A 21,583-nucleotide genomic window follows, 5' to 3' on the forward strand; every position below is an offset into this window, starting at 1 on the left:
TTCTTTGATAGAGATGTCAAATGGAGGCTTCCTTGAACTCCTGAAGGAGAATCTCTTCTTGCTAAATAACCCAAAAAAGTTCAATCAACTTTTGTATGAGTAGTGTACTCCCTGCCTTGTAAATCTCAGCTGGAAGTCTGTGGCGTTTTTCTTCTTTATGATAATAATAGTTCTCTCTGGGAGAGGTTTTTTTAGGGAGGTTTTCTGGAGGCAGCCTTAGTTTCAGTTGAAAGTAAATAATCACCCAAAATGCAGCCAGCTGGTAAAAATGCAAACTTTTATTTTCTCCTTCCAAAATAACCCAGTTAGTTGAGACCTATCTCTTTGCTTGGTTCTAAGAGCTCTTGCAGCTTTGTCCTTTGCTTCTGCCTCTGCTTTCTTCAGCCTCCAGCCAGCACCAAGGTGGAAGATGAAAATAAATCTCTCTTACCTCGGAGAGAGGGCTTGTGGGCTTCCTCCCAGAGTGTTCCTCTCCGACCCCAGTCAATGTTCCGAAGTAAGACTCTCCAAGCTCTAAGAACTCTCTCTCTCTCTCTCTCTCTCTCTCTCTCTCTATATATATATATATATATATATATATATATATATATATATATATAATCTCCCAAAGGTTAACTCCTCCTCTGAAAGAATGGCATTATGGGTTATCTCCCAGAGTGCTCTCTGGCCCTAAGAACTTCAAGGGAGGTGTGAATTCAGATATCTCAAACTAAACCCTGAAATCTCCCAAACATGTGAACTCCAATGAGTACTTAAATACTTCTTGCTTATAAGAGCTCTTTAAAGGTGTGAACACAAGCATTATTGTCTATCAGTATTAGCAACTTATCACCTTGTAAGGATTCACTCTAAGGTCTGAACCAATAAGCACTGTATCAATTCCATGAGTTAATACTAGGATTCTGACATCTCCCTTGAGTTTTCACCTTGTTTCAAGTTGAGTTGACACTAGGATTCCAACAGAAGTCAACACCAGGTGCTATGCCACATGAAAGGGCATTCAGAATGTGTTCTTTAAAAGGAAAATCAGGTAGAGAGGAATTTATTCAGAATTTGTACATATTCAATGTCTTGAGAATTGATTGATAGACTGAACATAATGTTTCAATAGATCACTATCTTTTTAGGATCATGTCCTTAAAACTAATCTATATGGCTCCAGTGGCATTAAATTGTCTTAAGATAAAATGAAGATAATGTTGGTGAGGAGAAGGTCATGAAATACACAGACATCCAGTAACAAGTGACCATTGCATTTGCAGTTCCTAACTCTGTTCCTCCCACGGTCTTCCTGCGTTGTGTTCTATGCCTACTCTCCTGTTAAACTCAATTACAATGGTTAAAACTCAATTTGTATCCTTACTATAAGTACACGTGGACACACACACACACACACCTCCAAACCAAACCCTCCTTTGCCAGCTCCCCAGTCTCAGGCCTCCTGACTCTAACCCTATGTCTCAGAGAATCCAATGATTCCTGAGACCCCAGTGTCTGTGTTCCCTTTAGAGATGCAAACCAAACTACTTCTGAACACAGTGGCTCAATTGCAAGCTATGGTTTCAAGCCCCGGCAGGGTAAAGTATTCCATGTTATTGTCAGGAAGTTTCCCAGTCTCAGAGAATAACCCATAGACTTTGCCTTATATTCACACACACCAGTCTTGTTTTTGTCAAGAAAGGAGAGACTAAGAACTTATGGTATCTAAAAGTTGGCTAGAAGAAGCAGGAGGAGGATCTAAAGTTAGATTTGACTCAAAAGGGCAAGGTGAGGAGGGAGAGATCTAAGCATCATTTGTACAGAGGTAATGATCATCTAGTCCCTTGGAGCTGATGAGATATTTTCACAACTTATACTATGTAAAATAGAGAGTCTGTACCAGGCCCCCTAATGGTGTAAAAAACAAACAAACAAAAAAAGAGTAGCATACATTTTTTCACAGGGAGGCAAATATGTGTGTCTATGTGTATATGTGAGAGAGAGAGAGAGAGAGGAAGACACAGAGAGATGGAAAAGGGGGAGGATGGAGAAAGAGAGAGAGAGAGAGAGAGAGAGGAGAGAGAGAGAGAGAGAATAGGAGGAAGGGAGGGAAGGAGGGAGAGAGAGAATCAATTGGGGATAAACTTGAAAGTGGGATCATCATCATAGCAAAAATTATTTAGGATAATAAATTATATATGTATGCATGTGTGTGTATAAATAGATATAGATACAAAGATTTGGGGTGTGCAAAGCTCTTAGTATTATCTCATTTTATTCTCAAAATAACCCTAGGAGGTAAATGTCAGTTTTGTTCCTGTTCTAGTTGGATTGCTGTTGTCCTTCATTCTTGGCAAAGACCAAATTGCATGACTATGTGAGAGCCCACTTGTAATGTATCTGACTGTGACTTATCAGAACAAGAGCCCCAGCCAGACACAAAGAGTCCATGTGAACAGTAGGATGGATGCCCTAAAATCCTGCTTTCTTGATTAGGGAGAGTATACTAAGAAGCTTATTTTACTTAGTCAGAGTCATACTATTAGCTGCCCGAGTCTGGTTTTGAGATCAGCCTTTCTTGACTCCTGGTCCAGTGCTCGGGTCCATGACTGCACAAAGCTGCCAGGAGCGAGGTTCTCTTCCATGAAAGGACTTGACTCTTTATTGCCAGAATTTCTTTTGACAGAAATGGAGACCCAGCCCTTTGGAAAGGACTCTGAACAAACATGGCCACGTGACTAGTGCCAGAGGAGTTGGAAAGCCAGAGGCTGGAGTTGTCTGTGGCCTCTGCCCACTTGTTGGGCCTTCGGTGACATCTGGCCTGATGTTTCAGACTTGAGGGAGGGCTTTGGGGTCTTTTGGGGTCATAATTGTCAAAGGGTATTCGACAAGATTTATGGGGGAATAACAGATGTCCAGAAATATCTACACACACAGAGATACATATAAAGCTTTATTACTTCAAAATGTTTTTAAACCGGGACTGCTCTGTGTAGGTGCAGCTACAATGTTGCTTCTGGCTCCCTGGTTTCTTTGTTGCATTCTCAAGGTATGAAAATGTATCATGTGGCTGGGGGGAGCACCAACTCCACATATATGATTCCATAAACTCCACAAATTAATTAATGTCTACAAACATTTATTAATCACCCACTGTGTCGCAAGTTCTATAGATATACAAAAGAGGCAAAAACAGTCTTCATTCTTTTTTTTTAATTATTATTTTTTATTATAGCTTTTTATTTACAAGATCTATGCATGGGTAATTTTTCAGCACTGACCCTTGCAAAACCTTATGTTCCAACTTTTCTCCTCCTTCCCCCCACCCCTTCCCCCAGATGGCAGGTTGACCAATACATGTTAAATATGTTAAAGTATAAGTTAAATACAATGTAAGCATACATGTCCTAACAGTTACTTTGCTGTATAAAAAGAATCAGACTCTGAAATAGTGTACAATTAGCCTGTGAAGGAAAGCAAAAGTGCAGGTGGACAAAAATAGAGGGATTGGGAATTCTATGTAGTGGTTCCTAGTCATCTCCCAGAGTTCTTTCGCTGAGTGTAGCTGATTCAGTTCATTACTGCTCGTTTAATCTCATTGTTGAAGAGGGCCATGTCCATCAGAATTGATCATCATATAGTATTGTTGAAGTACATAATGATCTCCTGGTCCTGCTCGTTTTACTCAGCATCAGTTCGTTTAAGTCTCTCCAGGCCTTTCTGAAATCCTCCTGCTGGTCATTTCTTACAGAACAATAATATTTCATAATATTCATATACCACAATTTACCCGACCATTCTCCAATTGATGGCCATCCAGTTTCTGGCCACTACAAAGAGCAGCCTCCACTCCTGAGAAACTCACAGGCTAAGATGGCGGGGTGGGGGTGGGGGTGGGGAACGGACAATATGTAAACAGCTACAGCCAAACAGCACATAAAAGAGACAAAGTGGAGATAAGAGAGGAGGATGGCTGGGAGAGACTTTCTGCAAAGGAAGGTAGGGTTTTACCTGAGACTGGAGAGAAGAAAGAAGCTGGAGATGAGCAGGTTTAGACAAATAGCCAACACAGCCAGACCCAATGGGCAGAGTTGGCAGAGAGTGTCCTGGGTAATAGTGAGGAGATCGTTGTCCCTGGAAGGTGGGGTAGCAGGTGCCCGAGGATTTAAGGAGCCAGAAGGCCAGAGAGATCAGAAGGGGCTTGACCATAAAAGGTTTTGAAAGTTCAGATCTTTTATTGTGTCCTTCAATATAGCCCAGTTAGCTCAGAGACCTATCTCTCTGCTTGGTTCTAAGAGCTCTTGCAGCTTTGTCCTTTGCTCCTACCTCTGCTATCTTCAGCCTCCAGCCAGCACCAAGGTGAAAGTTGTAATGAATCTCTCTTGCCTTGGACAGAGGGCTTGTGGGCTTCCTCCCAGAGTGCTCCTCTCCGACCCCTGGGAATGTTCCCAAGTAACTCTTTTCAGCTCTAAGAGCTTCCTCTATATATATGATCTCCTAAAGGTTAACTCCTCCTTCTGGAGAGAATGGGATTTTGGGTTATCTCCCAGAGTGCTCTCTGGCCCTAAGAACTTCAAGGGAGGTGTGAATTCCAATATCTCTTTCTAAACCCTGAAATCTCCCAAACATGTGAACTCCAATGAGTACTTAAATATTTCTTGCTTCTATGAGCTCTCTAAAGGTGTGAACACAAGCATCGTTTCTATCAGTTGTACTTAGAACCTTGTTTCAAGTTCTGGCCCCAAATATCTCTTTCTAAGATCAAGATCAATCATATTGAACCATGCCAAATTAGATAATTATTGTCTCTATCAACTCTAATGGCTTAAGAGTTTGTAAAGATTCCAAAAGGTGGACTATTCAGTTGGTAGAATGCATAGATTTTTTGTTTCTTCCTTGGCAGCTTTTGAATTTATTCATAATTTTTTGGTCAAACCAGTCTTGATGCTTTTAAGTGTTTTGGTCCAGACGTGGAAATGCAGTGTTATACCCAGTCTCAAAGCTGCCTGCTCCTTTTCTGCTCTGCTGTTGCTAATTCTGTATAGGTTCAGCTTTCTCTCCAAGTTAGCAATATACTGTTCATGAAGTGCTCCAATATGTTGACATTAAGTCTTTTGCTGATTTTCTTGACTTTGGGTCATTGTTTTGCTGATTGCAAATCTTCATTTTGGAAATCATTAATCTATGATCAGTGCAGCAATCTGCCACACATTGCCTTTATCAGTCTCACATCCTATCTGTTTTTTCTCCTTACCATCTCAAAGACTATTAAATGTGAATGCCTGTTGTAAGGGGCATCCATGATGGTTTGTTGTCTTAACATAAAAAGAATACGATGTTGGTGAGGAGAAGGTCAAGAGATGCACAATAATAAGAGACCATTGAAGTTGTGGTTTCTAACTCCTTTCCTTCCAAAGACTTCCTGTCATGTGTAGTAGTAGTCTGTGCCCACTCTCCTGTTAAACTCAAATAGAAACTTTTAGTATGTTGATGTGTTATGATGACAGTTCCCAAGTCCTATAACATTTTGCATCATCCTGATGCATACTTACTGATGATCATGGAATGGTATTTTTTCACAAAATGCAATCACATTATCATGAGCCAATAATTCATTCCTTCTGGGAAACTTTGAAGCTTGTTTACTAGATTTATTTAAACATATGCCAGGCTTATAGTACATATATACCACACACACACACAAAAACATACACACACACACACACACACACACACACACACACACCATCATTGCAATGAATAGGAAGATAGCCCTTTGAATGGAATAACTTCAATGAAATGTACTTGGAGGGAAGGGAAAGGGAATATAGAATTGAATTAGGCTGAATTCAAGAATGGATTCAATCATTTGGAAAATATCTCCCCAGGGACTCCAAACCTGTCCAGCCCTCTAAACAATATCCACTTTAAAAAAAAAGATTTCCAGCTCTCAGCTGTCTGTGTTCCCTTTCATGATGCATGCCAAATTCCTCCTGGAATACGCTCCTGAATATAGTGGCTTCATTATAGCATATGGTTGAAAATCCAGGTAGGGTAAAGTACTCCAGGTTATTGTCAAGGAGTATTCTCTGATGACCACGTATTTTAAAATCAGCTAGAGTCAGGAATTCAGGTTAAGGGAAAATCTTCGATCTTTATTCTTTGTGGAGGTGAAGGGAGATGGCCATAGGACTGTGAGCGGCGGTGACACTAACCTGGCCAGCAATCTCTCTTCTCTCTCCCTGCCCCTCTCCCTCCACCCACCAAAGTCGTCCCTATGTCATTTCCTATACAATACATAAGAACTTGCATTTAAGCCATAAGAGTGGGCGGGGGCCATTCTTTCTCCAAGCATATATTAATAGAGTATGGTCCAATTATTATTTAGCCTCACGTGCTTGGGACCTCAGTGCATCAACTTGAGCTTCAGCCCATTACAGTATTCCAAGCACAGGGAAGATCCTGTAGACTTTGTCTTGTATTCATACACACCTGCATTGCTGTGGTCAGGAAAGGAGAGACTAAGAACTGGTGCCTAAAAGATGCCCCCAGGAAGTAGGAGGAAAATCTTAAAATATATTGAAACTAAAAAGATCAAGGTAAGGAGGAAGAGGTCTAAAAATCATTTGTATAGAGATGATGATAATGTAATCCCCTGGAACCGATGAGATCTTTCCACAACTCTACCATGTAAAATCAAGAACCTGTATCAAGCTGCCTAATGGATGCACAACAGAGAGTTGCAAATAATTTTTTTCCCACAGGGAAGCGAGTTTGTGTGTTTTTGAGAGTGAGAAAGAGAGAGAACAGAGACAGACAGACAAAGAGAGACAGACAAACAGAGAGGATCAGTCACTTGCAGTTCCAAGTGATTTCAGGGGAGGACATCCAAGGCCTTTCTTTGACTTTCTTTGAGTAGGAATAAATGCTCAGCTATGGTAACAAGAGAGGGAGAGAGAATAAGATGAAGGGAAGAGGACAGAACAGGAACTATGGGATGCAGACAAAGTGGAGTGGGAGCATATCCTGAAACTTCCCCAGAAGTCAGAGCAGAGCAACCTGGGTGTTCCTGGAGTTAGGAAAACTGGAAGTCAAATCACATTTCAGATATTCGTTTTGCCTCAGGTTCCTTATCTGTCACATGGAAATTATAAAATTAGAAAGCCATAGTGCAAATCAAAAAGTTATTATTTACAAAGTGCTACCAGCCTTAAAATGTAAATGTATATAAATATGGTTCTTTTTATTATGAGGAGAGTGTCTGCCAGAGTCAGCATTTCTCTGGGAGCTTTGGGAGCCATCATCATCACTGATTTTCTCACCTAGATTTTCCTCCTCTGGTTCGATCTGCAGGACAAATGGGCCTCTAGGATTCAGTATCCCTGTGGCTGTCATTCACTGCCCAAGCACATAAATACACAAACACACAAACGTCCTCAGCACTTTCCCTTTTCTCACCTTAATTTTTAAAATTTCCTAATTAATGCTGAATTGAGGATTTTTAGTTCTTTTTTTTTTAGGACTTTTTAATTTGCAGATCCAATCCATTGCTCTCCTCTTTCTCTAGGTTTTGATGTATACATTTTCCTCTAATCACTGTTTTTACTGTATCCTATAGTTATTGATATATTGTATCACTCTCCTATTTTTTATAGTTAACTCCTAAGGTTATGACAGGTCCAACTTTCCCACCTCAGGGGGACAGATCTAGAAGGCTAGGATAAAACAAGTAAATAAACCCCAGTTCTTTTATTTTTATTATTAAAGCTTTTCATTTTTCAAAACATATGTATGGAGAATTCTTTAACATTAGCCCTTTCAAAACTTTGTGTTCCAATTTGCCCTCCATTCCCCCACATCCTCCCTTAGATGGCAAGTAGTCCAATATGTGTTAAAACATGGTAGAAATGTATGTTAAACATAGTTATACAATTATTTACGAGATTGCTTCAAAGCATGAAGCTTCATAAAATTAAACTGCCTTTAAAAGAAAGAATATGCTCTCAGGATGTGCAAATCAGAAATTCATTAGAATTTCTGGGACTCAGTTCCTTTATCTGTAAACTGAGTGGGTTGAGATTCCTTCTATCTGAGGTCCCTTACAACTCCACGTGTATGATTCCACAACCCCACAGATGAAGTAATGTCAACAAACATTTATTAATCGCCTGCTGTGTTCCAACTCTCGCAGATACTAAATAGGCAAAACCAGCCTCCAGTCTTTGAGGAACTCACAGCCTAAGGTGGCCGTGGAAAAACATGTAAACAGCACACATAAAAGAGACAGATTGGAGAAAAGAGAGAAAGCACTAAGGTTGAGGAGGACTGGGAGAAATGTTTTACAAAGGAAATTAGGATTTTACCTGGGACTGGAAGGAAGAAGCTGGAGATGAGCAGGATTAGACAGATAGGCAGTGAACACAGCCAGAGTAAATGGGCAGAGTTGGCAGACAGTGTCCTGGGTAAAAAATGAGGGGTTCATTGTCCCTGGCCACTGGAGTAGCTGGTGTCCAGGAAGATGGGAAGGGGTCTGGCCTAAAAAGCTTTGAAAGCCCAAGTAGATTTTATCCAGGAGATAATAGGGAGAAAAGGGAGATAATGGAACTAAGGAAACAGGGTGGTGATAAGATCAGATACAGGCTTGAAATAATAAACAGCAGAGTAGAGGCTGGGCTTCAATAAGAACAGCCTTGAAGCAAGGGCCAAGCAGCTGCTTGTTGCCCATCCAAGTGGTGGGTGACTACATCTGCCCCACCATGATGGCTTTGTCAGAGCAGAAAAGGGAGGCTGCATACAGGATCAGCAGAGTTTAACCATTTCTGTTCCCACTTCAGTGCTGGGGTCTTTGCTGCTCTACAAGGTATCTGTGGCCGAGGCCTCATGATAACTGGCTGTTGTCCCAGGAGCCCCTTCACTAAGCCTCATTTCTCTTTCCAAGAAGAAGCTGTTGTGTGGAAACCGTGGCAGAGGCTCCCTCCTATTTCTCTCCATGTCAATCCCTGAAGCCTGAAGGCACAGATAAATCTCTGCCCTGGGGTCCCAATTAGACAAGGGTAAAATCCAGCTTGTGAGATCAGAAAATCTGGGTGCAAGAACTATTCCTCCCATGTACTCTAGATCTCACCCAGGTGAATCATAGAATATCCTGGAGAAAAAGAGAGGAGACAGACAGACAGACAGACAGGAAGAATATCAGGCACAAAGAGGCAGAGGCAGAAAAAGGAAGAAAGAAAAAATGTGAAAGAGGAAGAAGCAGAGAGAAGGAGGGACCTTCTGGTCCCCTGGCAGCTTGGGCTGAGTCAACAGCCTGGGCCAGGGCTGGGCTGGCAGGCAGGTTTTTGTCCCACTTCCTCACTGAATGTAGTGCTGTGGTAACCATACCTACTACCACTACCATAAAGTGTCCCACAGTAATAATCAGCTTCATCTTCAGGCTGGATGTTGCTGATGGACAAGTAGAGATCCATGCCAGAGCTGGAGCCCGAGAAGCGGTCGGGGATCCCCTCGCCCATGTCTACAGGTCCATCAGTCTCCACCTCATGACAAATCTGGGGGCCTTTCCTGGGCTCTGCTGGAACCATTCAATTCCATAATCACTGTGCTGACTGCTGAGGGTGCAGGTGAGTCTGGCCGTGGCTCCCGGGGACACAGACATGGAGCGAGACTGAGTCAACACAGGCTGGGAGAAGGAACCTGGAAACAGAGACAGACATTACTGTCCCAGCATAGGAGAGAGGGGGAAGGTGCTTGGAGACCCTCACAGCAGACCCTGGGACAGGGAGGAGAGAGCAGGACAGGCAGGGTCAGCCCTGACCTGAGCAACAGGTGAGCAGGAGGAGGCAGACAAAAGGCCAGGCCATGGTGCAGGGGACCCCGAGAGCTCTGCTCCCCAGAGAGAAGCAGCTGGGTCCGGGCTCTGCCAGGCCCCTCTTATCCTCTCCCTGTGAACCTGGGATGGGGTTGGGGAGGGGGTGGGGTCTGGATGCAGATATGAGGGGTGGGGCCTTGGAAGCCCTTGCCTCAGCCCAGCTGAGATGTAGCTACTGAGAGATCCCGGGGGTCAGAGCAGCCACAGACACAGCCAGCTGGGCTCATCCTCCCCTGAGATTCCCCAGGCTCCTCCTGCCCCCATTTCCTGTCCAGAGCCAGTCACACAGCGTCTCCTAGTGGCTGCAGGCCCCAGGTCACCACAGCTTTGTAACCTTGTAATCAAACCACAGCAGGAACCCCTGCTTGCTGCTCATCAGTCCCACAAGGAGGCAAATGTGCACAGGACAAAGACTGGATGGGTGCAGGGAAGGGCAGCCTTGGGGTGTGTGTGAGACCTTGTAACAGTCAAAGTAAAGCTCCGGTCACATTCAGACAAAGGTTTGCTTCTAGGACTTCTGTTTCATTACTCTCCAGGCATATGTGCAGCAGTGAGGACACCTAGTGGTTTGGAAGAAGCACCATCACTTTTGACAAGTTAAAAAGAGTATCCCCAAAATTGGAGAACAGGCCTGAGGTCTCAAAGGGGCTTTGGATGTGGCCAAGTCAGGGCCCTTCTGCCTTCTCCGGAACTGTATCCCCCCTCACTGTGATGTGTGAGCCCCACATCTGTACTAGTCTCTGCACAGCTCTAGTGATCATTCTGTGAAATTTGTTGGCTATTTTCTTCTGGCTGATCCAACAATTTCAGCATCTTTTTTTTTTTAGTCTCATTTTTTGTTCAAATACTTATTACAGTGCCACATGGTAGGTTTTAATAAAAGCTTTTCCTTATTTTTCCTTTTTGTTAATAAATATTTTTATTTCCACCCCTCAAAAATGAAAAGAAAAAAACAAAAATGAACAAAAAAAGTGAGAAGTTAGGGTTTTTGGTCCGCTGTTCCCAGGTTTTTGGCTTGAGGCTCCTCATCCCCAAGATTTTTGAATGGCATCAATATATCCTAAATTGTCAGTAAATTTGATTTCTTTGTACCAAGCAGGTTTTCTATCTCTGGACAGCCTTCATTTCCGCAGAGTAACACAACAGCCAGGAAAACCATTTTTAATTTATCTCCAAAAGTTTGTCTCCTTCCGGGGCCCAGGCCGCTTTTGGAGGTCCTTGGGGTTGGTTTCTTGGGGGCAGGAGGCACCACAAAGGTTTTGTTTTGAACTTTTCCTATCCGGAAGTCGTATTTCCCGTTGGCCAAACCCCAAACTTTTTCAGTAAAAGCAAAAGGAAAGGCCCCAGGTGGGGAGGGTTTGGAATGAATGTCTCCTTTAGCTCTGGGCGACTTCCACCCTCCAGCCTTGTCTTCTTAGTCTGTTCCATCCCTAGGGTCTACTTGGCTCTAAATACCTTTTAAATTGAATAAATCTTCATCACAAATATTTTTTTTAAGATAACTCCAATAAATTTAACACCATTAAATAGTAACCATTGTTTAAATATTTTGTTCCCCTTGTAAGAAAACCGTCAGAGTTTGACCCAAATGACAAAATGATTTGGTTCTGCCCATTTCCTTAGATCAGTTCATCTAATCTTTACCTCTCAAATCATCCTCGATCTTTCTTCGAAAAATTATTTGTTCATACCTTTTATTCGCCATTCTGCAACGGGGCACCCTTCAAATTTCATTTTTTCCTTAAAGGGGCTGCCACAAACTTTTTGGAAGGGTCCTTTCCTTTTTTCTGGGAAGAAAAAAATTGTAACTTTTACTAGTTCCAAATTGTTTTCCCAAAATGGCTAGTCTGTTTTAGAACCCAAACAATGTTTAAAATAATTTCCCACTCCTTCTAACTTTATCTTTGTCTTTTCTTGTCTTTAGCCTCAGGGGTTCAGTCTCTCTCAATTTCTTAATCATTTCCTGATCAATTTTTGAGATTTTCATATGATTAGAAATTTTAATTTCCCTCCCGAAAATTGGTCTTAACTTTTAACATTTAAATTGGAGAATTTTAAAAATTCTTATAAATTTGTTAATTTTCTATTTTAAAATAAGGCCTTTTAGAAAATAAATCAAAAAGATTTCCCATTTATTGCCTTCTAACTTTTGCATTAAGTTTTTTTTTTGTTTGTTTTTGGTCCCAAAACTTTTTTTAAAATTAAATAATTTCTTCTAGTTTTTTTGGGGAGTTATTCTTCTTTGGAAAAATTCCTTTTTTCACAGCTGAGGGTTTTACCCACCCAATTGTTTAAACATCAATCCTGTCTAAATTAACCCTTTGTCTTTCTTGTTGAATCTGAAGGTGTTTGGTTGCCCAATTTCCCAATCTAGTTTAAATTTAGCATTTTTTATAAAAGGGTTTTATCCCACTGGGGGTCTTTGCATTTTTAGAACTTTCAATTATTGACTATTTTGTCCTTGACCCTAACCTGTTCCCTCATTATCTCTATTTCTTACCCAAAAATGTTTTGTTTGGTTTTTAAAAAAATTTAAATCCAAGATAGCCCATTTCTTGAAATTTTTCATTAATTCCCTTGAAATTTTACCTTTGTTCTTCAGATGAATTTTGTTGTTATTTTTAGGTCCTAAAATAATTTCGGGAGTTTTTTTCAGGCACCCAAAAATGAATTAATTTGATATTTGTTATTTTTCTATTCCCTTGGCTACTCTATTTTCCAAAGTTACCATTTTTTTGTTAATTTGGTTTGGCTTGCACAATTTACTTTTCCTTTGGCAGATAGTTCCAAAATATATTATTTTTTATAACAAGTATTTTTAATGGAATTTTTTTTATTTTTTTGTTATAACCTTTTTTAAATTTTAAAATTTTTAACTTTTTTTAATTTTTTTATTCCCTTTGGTAAACTGGTAATTTTCTGGTAGTTTTTTTGTTGATTTTAGGGTTCCAAAAACCTACTTCTAAAGAATAAATTTTTTTAACCTATTAATGTTTCTCTCTTTTTTTCTTTTTGCCAAAAAAATTTTAAAAATGTTTATGGGGTTTTTTTATCTTGACAAAGGGAATTGTTTGTCTTATTGTTTTGAATTTTAAATAATCTACTTTCAAAGAAAAAAATTTTCCCAACCTCTAATTTTTCATTTTTTTTTTATCAAAACCTTATTTTTAAAAACATTGTTTTGAGTTTGGTTATTTTTTGATTATGAATAGTTTTCCACATTGAATCGCCCTGATTTTAAAATAATGCTACTTTCAAAGTTTTTTCTAATTTTTGTATTTTCATTTAAGATTTTGATTTATCAAAAATTTCTTAATTTTTATTCTTGTTTTTTTGGTTTATTATTAGCAAATATCGTTTTCCATATTGGTTGGTTTTAAAATTTAAGAAAATCTTGACCAACAGCCCAACAAAAACTGGAAGCTTGGTGATGGGAAACCAAGAATGACTCTGTTCACATTGGTGCTCTTGTATCGAAACATTTCTTTTCAGTTGCCTTTAAAGGGACTTGGGGTAAAGGCCCGTTGAAGCTTGCAAGTTAATGAAAGAGTTGTACATAACATCAATGAGGGCAGGAAGCTGAAATACTCTGTAAAGATCAATCCAACAATTGATAATTAGGGACTTGTTCTTTCCTGAGAGCTTCCTAAGCTGTGACATGTGTCTGCCTTTCTTTCCAGTGGGATTTAATGAGAAGGAAGATGCCTTCCGACAAATTTCTCCACCAAAAAACTGGGAAAACCCCCTAGGGTCATCCGTAAATTAAAATCCTAATGATGACCCAATTGTGACTGATCTCCATGGAAGCAAAAAGGCGGGGTTGTGCTTGGCTTCACAGAGGATGGTGTCAAAAAGGAGGGTCCGGATGCGTTTGTGCCAGCCATCTTTTTAATTTCTGAATTCAAATTTAAAGGCAGTCTAAATACTCTTCCGTGGGGGGTTTGTCACAAACCCTTAACCAATGGGCGTCTTTTAAATAGTTTCCAAGTGGGAAAAAGGCGATCCATCTCTGTTTCTTTCTTTCTTTCTTTTTTTTATATAACTCCTTTCCAACCCAGGGCAAAGATGATGGAAATGCAAACACGTACCAATAAGCTTCTATACCAAGGGTCCTCAAAGTCCCATGGGCAAATGGGGCAGTGAACAATTATCCCTCTCACCCGGGCTAATTTTTTTTAAAGGCCCCAAAACAAAATTTTATTTTTATAAGTTGGGCCCCGTCAATAATTTAAAAAGGGAAAACTAAGGGAGATGTCGAACCTTGTTAACTCAATGGAATTGATAAATTATTGTTCACATTTTAGAGTGAACACAAGGTGATAAGTTGCTAATAAGATAGACAATAATGCTTGTGTTCACATTTTAGAGAGCTCTTATAAAAGGAAGGTTTAAATATATTGGGTTCATACTTTAGGGAAATTTCAGGGTTTAGAAGATACTGAATTACCCCCTTGAAGTTCTTGGGACAGAGGCCCTGGGACATTCCCACAATCCCACTCGAAAAACAGCATAAAAAAGCTTTAGTGAGATTGAGAGGGACTTGGGAACATTGCAGGGGTTTGTCTGGGAGATTGAGGCAAAGCCTTCTCAGAGGCAAGAGAATTCATTCCATCTGAGGCTGAAGAAAGCAGAAAGGGGGAAAATCAAGAAACCCTCTCCCAGAAAATTATTTTAAGAAGAAAAAACACCAAATAGTCCGGCCCTCCAACATTGAGGGACAGTGAACCCCCATTTAAAAGTTTGAGACCCTGTTCTTAAAATGCCTTGACGGGCAACAAATATTAAAGATGCAGACTACCCAAACTAATCTATTTATTTAAACCCCAATCAGACCCCCAAAACTATTTTAATGACCTGAAAAATAACAACAAAGTTCAATGGAAAAAAAAAAGGTCAAGAACAAGAAAATTAAGAAAAAACAAATGAAGGTGATCTAGTTAAAGATTAAAATTATATTAAAAGAGGGGCTAAAACCATCTGGAATTGGATAAAAAAGACTGTTGATCAATGGAATAGGTTATGTTAAAGGCAACATGCTGTTTTAATCTAGTATTTGAAAACCCAAAGACCCCATTTGGGGAAAAGAACACAATTGAAAAAAATTAGGAAAATTTTAAATTGGGAAAGAAACTAGGGATTGACCCAAATTTAGCACTGTACACCAACACGAAATTTAAAATGGGTTAATAACCTAGGATAAAGAATGAGATTATAAATAAATTGAAGACCATAAGAAATTTACCCCGACCCGGAAAGGGTGAATTTTGCCAGGAAGAATAAGGAATTTATCCCAAAATGAAAATTTATTAAATCTAATTGAAAAGTTTTGTCAAACAAAACCAATTCGACAAGATTAGAATGAAAACAATAAACTGGGAAAACCTTTTTATAGTCAAAGGTTCTGATAAAGGCCTTGTTTCCAAAATATATAGAGAATTGATTCTAATTTATAAGAAATCAAGCCATTCGTCAATTGATGAATGGTCAAAGGATATGAATAGACAATTCTCAGATGAAGTAATTGAAACTATTTCTAGCCTGAATAAGAAATGACTTCTTTTTAGTAAGTTCATTTCAAACCATTTCAAGAACGTGATTCTCTCCATGGGAACTTAGCCTTTCTTTAACCCTAGACTGGAAACACCAATGTTTTCTTTCATTCACAACCCAGGAACACCCCAAAACTGGATGCCCAGGGGTTTCCCCTTCCACATCTTTAATCGTTTCTTGGGGCCATCTGGCATTTCCTTCCTATACATAACTTTTTTTTAATTTTTTTTAATTTAATAGCCTTTAATTTTTGGGGATATATACATGGGTAACACAAACAATTGCCAAACCTCTTGTTCCCAATTTTCACCCTTACCCCCCCCCTCCCTAAATCAGGATACCAGTAGATGAAATATTTAAAAATTAGATAACCAAAAATACATGACCAAAACATTATTTTGTGTAAAAAGAACAGACTCTGAATTTTGTACAATTAGCTTGTGAAGGAAATCAAAATGGGTGGCAAAATGGGTAAATTCAATTAATGGTTTTTTACATTCCCGGTTCTTTTCTGGGAAAGCTGTTCAGTTCATTACGTCCATTGGAAATGATTTGGGATCCTGTTGTTGAGGATGGCCCGATCCATGGGACTGGTCATCTTTAGTTTTTGTTGAAGATATAATGACTTGGTCCCCTCATTTAAGTCAGTTCGTTAAGTCTCCCGGCCTTTTGAAATATCCGGGTTTCATTTCACAGAACACTTCTCTTTTATATGGCAAGTGGGTTTGCCTTTTTGTTTTCGCCCATAAATTAGTCTGTTTTTAATTTCATTCCACCCAAGAGATAATGATATTTTTCTGCCTGGGACAAGCTTTTCCCATTCAAGTTTAAAGGGCTGCAGATAAACCCTTTTCCAATCTTTTTTTAGATTGGTGATGTATTCTTTGTCTTTTTCTTTAATTTTAATTTCTTATTTTCTTTATTTTTTATTACTTTGGTTGTTATTGAAGGCAATGTTTCCAAATTATTGTATAATTAAATTTTTTTCACTTTAATTTCAGAGGGTATTTAGGAGGAATCTGAACCTTTACAATTAAATTTAAAAAATTGGTGTAGTCAGCAGGATTCGTTGTATAAATGCCTTTTTTTTTTTTTTTTAAGAAAAATAATGATCCCACACACACCAGTTGAAGTTCCGCATTGGGAGAACAAACCTTTTCCTTCCTTAGCAAAGATCTGGGCCGAGTCGGGGTGTGTAAAACTGGAAGGTAGTGAAATGGCGTTTGGGTTAGCTGAATGTTTAATTAACATGCCAATAGAAAAGGAAGGAAATGAATGGTATCTGTTGGAGGGAAGGGGCTTTTTAAAGATATAGAAAAGGTTTCCAAAGGTTAGATTAATAAAGGGGAAAAATTTAAGGAAAAAGAAATTTTTGTCGGGAGGATTTCAATTTTCAAGAAAATTTATTTTGGAAGATCCTATAATTACCAGGGCATTGTGAAAAATGGTCCAAACCTAATATAAGGAACGGAGGGAAAGAATAAAAAAAAAGTGCATGCTGTAATTGCCCCTGCAAAAATGGATTTGGATTCTGAAAAATGGGATTGAAATATATGGAATGAGGATGATGAAAATGGGAAAAAAATAATAGAAGATGAAAGTTCTCAGATAGAGGAAGAGGCTAGACACTTCATTAGATGAAGGCTGAAAGAGAAGGCAATAATCAACCAAAAGTCACTGAGAACTGAGGATTTTTTAGAGAGGAAGTTATGTTTAGTTTTCAGAGAACAGGGGAATAGTATCCTGGCTGGTTAGATTAACTCATGGTGGATGGTGGAGTTCGGCGATCCTCAGGACTGTTTAAAATTCATCCTTTAACTTCAAATCCTTTTTAAAATTAGAATCATAGTCAAATTCTTTAATCAGAATGGAGTTACCAATCTTTTAGAACAGTTGCTCTGGGTTTAAAAACTTATCCTGACCCTCCGTTTGGGTTGCTGCTCCCCATGGTATACTTTGGAGATGGAATTCAAAGACTGGAGGAAGTCATGAAACGGTCAGGGGAGATGCTGGGTCCAGGACACCCAGTAATAGCTTTACAAGAGCTCCATTTAAAACCAGCTCCTCCCCCCACAATCAACTAATCTTGACTCCCGTGGCAGCCACAGGGGAACTGGGACAAGGATAATGTTATCTAATTGGGAATCTGGGAGAATTTAAAGAGGGAAAATCTGTCCAAGAATGGAAAAATAAGACGGGTTTAATTCTAACAAAGAATTCTAGAAAGGAAAGGTTTATCTCTTTAAAGGCAGGAGTAAAAAGAAGAAATAGATGGAATTACACCAAGTGTATAGTATATAGAAAGAAGGTGGGGAAAAAGGAAATATCTGCTTTAAATTAATCACCACCCTCACCTCTTTATCCTTTCTCTAGATCATCTAAATGGGAATATAAAGGTCGTTTTAGGTCCATGCCTTTTGATCCCATAACCCATGTCTTTGTAATATTTTGAAAAAATGGATCTACTACTACTAAACCATGCTTGAAGGACACGGGGGGAAAACTTGATTTATGGGAACACCAATTTAAAATGGAATTCAACTATTTCGGGGTGGGGGACTGAAGGGAAAGACAAGTGTCTTTGAATATGAAGATAAAACATTCCCAAAAAAGAAATAAGTAGTAATTTTTTCCCCTCAGTGTATGCAAGGAATTAATATTCAAAGGATGATTAATTTACCTGATGGACAATACAATTTCATAAGGACTTTGCAAAATATGTAGTGGTTGGAAAATTAAAAGCCCAGTCTTGTCCTGTTCCCCAAGTTTTTAGTCAAAACAAATAGGAAACCGGGACAGAAGAAACCCTCTTAAAAGGAAATGTGCAGGCTGGGTCAATTCCACAATTACTCCTGAAAACCAGTTTGGACTTAAGTGAGTGGGAGAAAGGGAAAGGGGGCATATCTTTAATGTTCCCAAGCGATGTAATTTTGTATCAAAACCCATAAAAAACTGTATTTAATCCTCTTTTTAACCTTTCACCCTAGTTCTCTCTTTTCCCCTTCTCACGGTGGAATTCTTCATTCTCGGAAAAAATAATGAACAACTTTTTCCTTTTTTACTAAGGGCTTTAATCATTTTCGGATAGGATTTTCATCCCCCAAGTTTTGGGGCTTCTGGGATGAGTCTTTGGGGAGATGCCCACCCGAAAGGGATAGGCCCACGGGCTGTTTTTCCGTGGTCTCGGTCTGATGTGTAGCCTCCGCTCTCTGACAAACGACCTAGGGAGATACTCAGTGAAAAGGAATTGAAAGGGAAAATAGAGTTCTGATGGGCCAGGCAGGCCCAAAAAACACCTTTCTTGGGGGTGAGCTTGGAAAGTCGGGGTCTAGGCCAAAACCCGAGGGAACCCTTAAAAAGCTTTGGTGGACCTATTGACCCGGGTAAAGGACTTTCAGGGGCCTCCGTGACTCGGGTGTGGGGAAAAGGACCTCCGCTGACAACGGTTTGAGACCATTGAAACAGGACCGAAGAGTCCAAAGAGGTTAGTAAAAGTAGAAATTAAAAAATAGACCCGGGGTCTGTCGGTGTTGTGTTTGTTCGTTTGCAGTCTGCTGTGTAAAAAGGCGCTCATAACAGATAAGAACCAGCCTGTGTTGCAGGATTTAGGTAGGAAAAAGAAGATATTGTTTTTAAAATTTGGGGTTTATAAATTATATTATAAGTTTTTGAAATTTGGTTCAAATTAATTGGAATCTTAAAATTTAAGTTTTAAAAAAGGGAGATTTAAAGACAAGAAAAAAAGAGATTATTTACAAAAAATTAATATTTTTGGGGGTCATGAAGGGCCAGACAGAGAGCAGAGACAGGATGTGTTTTTGGGGGGAGAGCGTGGAAAGCTTCAGCGCTTTTGGCCCCAAGAAAAGCAAATTATTTAAAAGGGGAATACGTTTTTAAAGATGTTAATTGATTAAACATTTATTTTTTAGATAATTAACGTTTTTTTGTTTAAAGAATATAATGAAAAGTGATCTATAGTTTGAAGGGGTTATTTAAAAAGGTTTAATTGTTTTTTAAGAACTTTTCAGATTCTTTTTCTGAAAAAAGGAAGTTTTAAACTTATTGTGCCAATTTATTTGGGGACCGGATTAATTTTGCCTCTGTCCTTTTGGCAATTTTTTTTTTATGGATAATATGGTTTGGGATTTTTCATTATTGGGTATTAAAATAAAGGAAAATGTTGATATAATATTTTAATTTAAATTACTTGGGATATAAGAATTGTAACATTCTGGATAAATTTTATTGTTAAAAAGTTTACAATATTAGATGTTCTTCTTGTGGAGGGGAGGAAAAAGTGACCTTGTCCAAGTCACTATCATTTTTAAATTATTTAAGGACACAGGGAAAATTTTCTTCAGATAAATTGAATTTTGGAAACGTGAGGTAAAAATATTTAAATCATTGATATGTGAAGGAAAAAGAGAATAGATCCTGTCCGGGGAGGGGATTTTAAATTCTAAAGCTAGGATGAAAAAGAGCCTCCGGAAAATTTCTGGATTGGGGGTATTATGAACCTGGATTGATGAAATATTTTAAAAAATCTTTTTATACTATTTGTTGAAGAAAACCGATATAGTAATGGGATCCAGAAGGAGAACAGAGTTTTGAAAACTTAAAAGGGTTGATGGCCCTGTATTCTTTTTACCGTTAGAGTATTGGCCTTAAGGGAGGGCGGAGCACCCAGTAGCCTTTGTCAAAACAGACCCAGTGGCAAAGGGATGGCCTATTGTATTCGCAGTGGGCACAGCACTTTGGTGAAGAAAGTCGGAAGAACCGGGGGCGAATGTGATTCCCACAAAGTTCAATCAATTTGAAAAAAGGGCCAGGGGTGGCTTGTTCAAAGATTTTAAATTATGACAAATTTTCGGAAAGGATGGTTTGGTACTCCCAAAAAACCTTAATCCAGCCATGTTCTTTTTTTCCCCGGGGAACCCCCTTGAACAGGTTGTCTAAATGTCACTGATTACCAAACTAAGGGGGGTTGGGAGGCCCCTTTTGAGGTGCTCAATGGTTCAAGATGGGTCCTTAGGGAGAATGGGAAAAGGAAAATGGAATTGCTTTGTTGGGGGGACATACCCCTGGTTTAAATCGGATCCGCAAAAGAGGGGTCAATTCAAACGGAATTTAATTAAAGCAAGCCCTTTCTTGAAGGAAAGAATGGAATTGTATATATTGGATTAAAAATATTTAAAATTGTTCATATTTTGCAAAAATGGAGGGAAAGGGGAAAATTGGGGAGGAAAGGGGAATGGTGAATAGTAAAAGGGTTTCCCAAAGGGCATTGGTCAAGTTTTGGGCTAATCTTATGTTATTAAAAATTTGCAGGATTCATGGGGAGGCCCAAAGAGGAGGTTCATTTGAGACAAGGGGAAACTGCTTTGTGGATGAGGAGGGGAAACGGGCTGGAGAAGAGGAATCTGTAAGTATGGAGGAGATGATGGTGCTAATTATGGTAGTTCTGCCTCAAATCCCTCCACCTTCCCTTACCCCGAAGCCTTGACGCTCAGGAGGATAAAGAGGGGCACTGGCTCCTCCCAGACGGCAGAGAGGTACTGACCACAGCAGGTTGAGATATGTACTCCCAATTTACATGGGGGTCATTGGGGTGTCCAAGACCTGTGTGATGTGGTGCTGTTGGTGGCACTTACTTGCACAAAAGGCAACTGGCCAGTGGGTGTCCTGTGAAGAGGACAGTGGGTCCCAAGAGTCCGGAAAGGAAGAAGGCCCCTGGTTCAGGCCCTTTCCAAAGCATTCAGGTGGACTTCCAACTGCCACTAGGGGGTATCTCAAATACCTGTTGGTCTTAGTGGACCATCACCAGGGTGGAAGCCTTCCCCTTTGTCAAACCCCGGAAGCAAAAGTCTTCCTTGAGCATATCCATTCCAGGAGGGTTGGTGGAGCAGGCAGTTCAAGGCACCCATTTCATAAAGTTAAACCTCTGATCTGGGCCCAAACTCTAGAAATATCCTGGGACTTTATATCCCGGCATCCATCCTACGGTAAAGTGGAAAGGATGGAAAGGAAATTAAACACAACCCCAAAATTTGGCGATACACGTTGCCCTGCATGGCCTTCCCCTTGCCTTACTAAAAATTAGAACAAAAACCCCAGAAGAATGGATTATCACCCAGAGTATAATTATTATCCAAAAGGGATTCAAAATTCTTCCTTGGTCCAATTTTG

General features: G+C 39.6%; 1 gene segment (V, D, J or C); it reads right to left on the reverse strand.

The window, feature by feature from the left end:
- Positions 1-9,278: 9,278 nt before the first annotated feature.
- The window catches only part of LOC100919230, a 92,889-nt gene continuing 80,584 nt past the window's right edge, over positions 9,279-21,583 (reverse strand). Inside the window, 1 exon segment of the V gene segment in view lies at positions 9,279-9,672. Coding sequence covers positions 9,279-9,672 — 394 coding nt within the window.

Source organism: Sarcophilus harrisii, chromosome 1 (genome assembly GCF_902635505.1).
Source record: "Sarcophilus harrisii chromosome 1, mSarHar1.11, whole genome shotgun sequence".
NCBI lineage: Eukaryota > Metazoa > Chordata > Mammalia > Dasyuromorphia > Dasyuridae > Sarcophilus > Sarcophilus harrisii.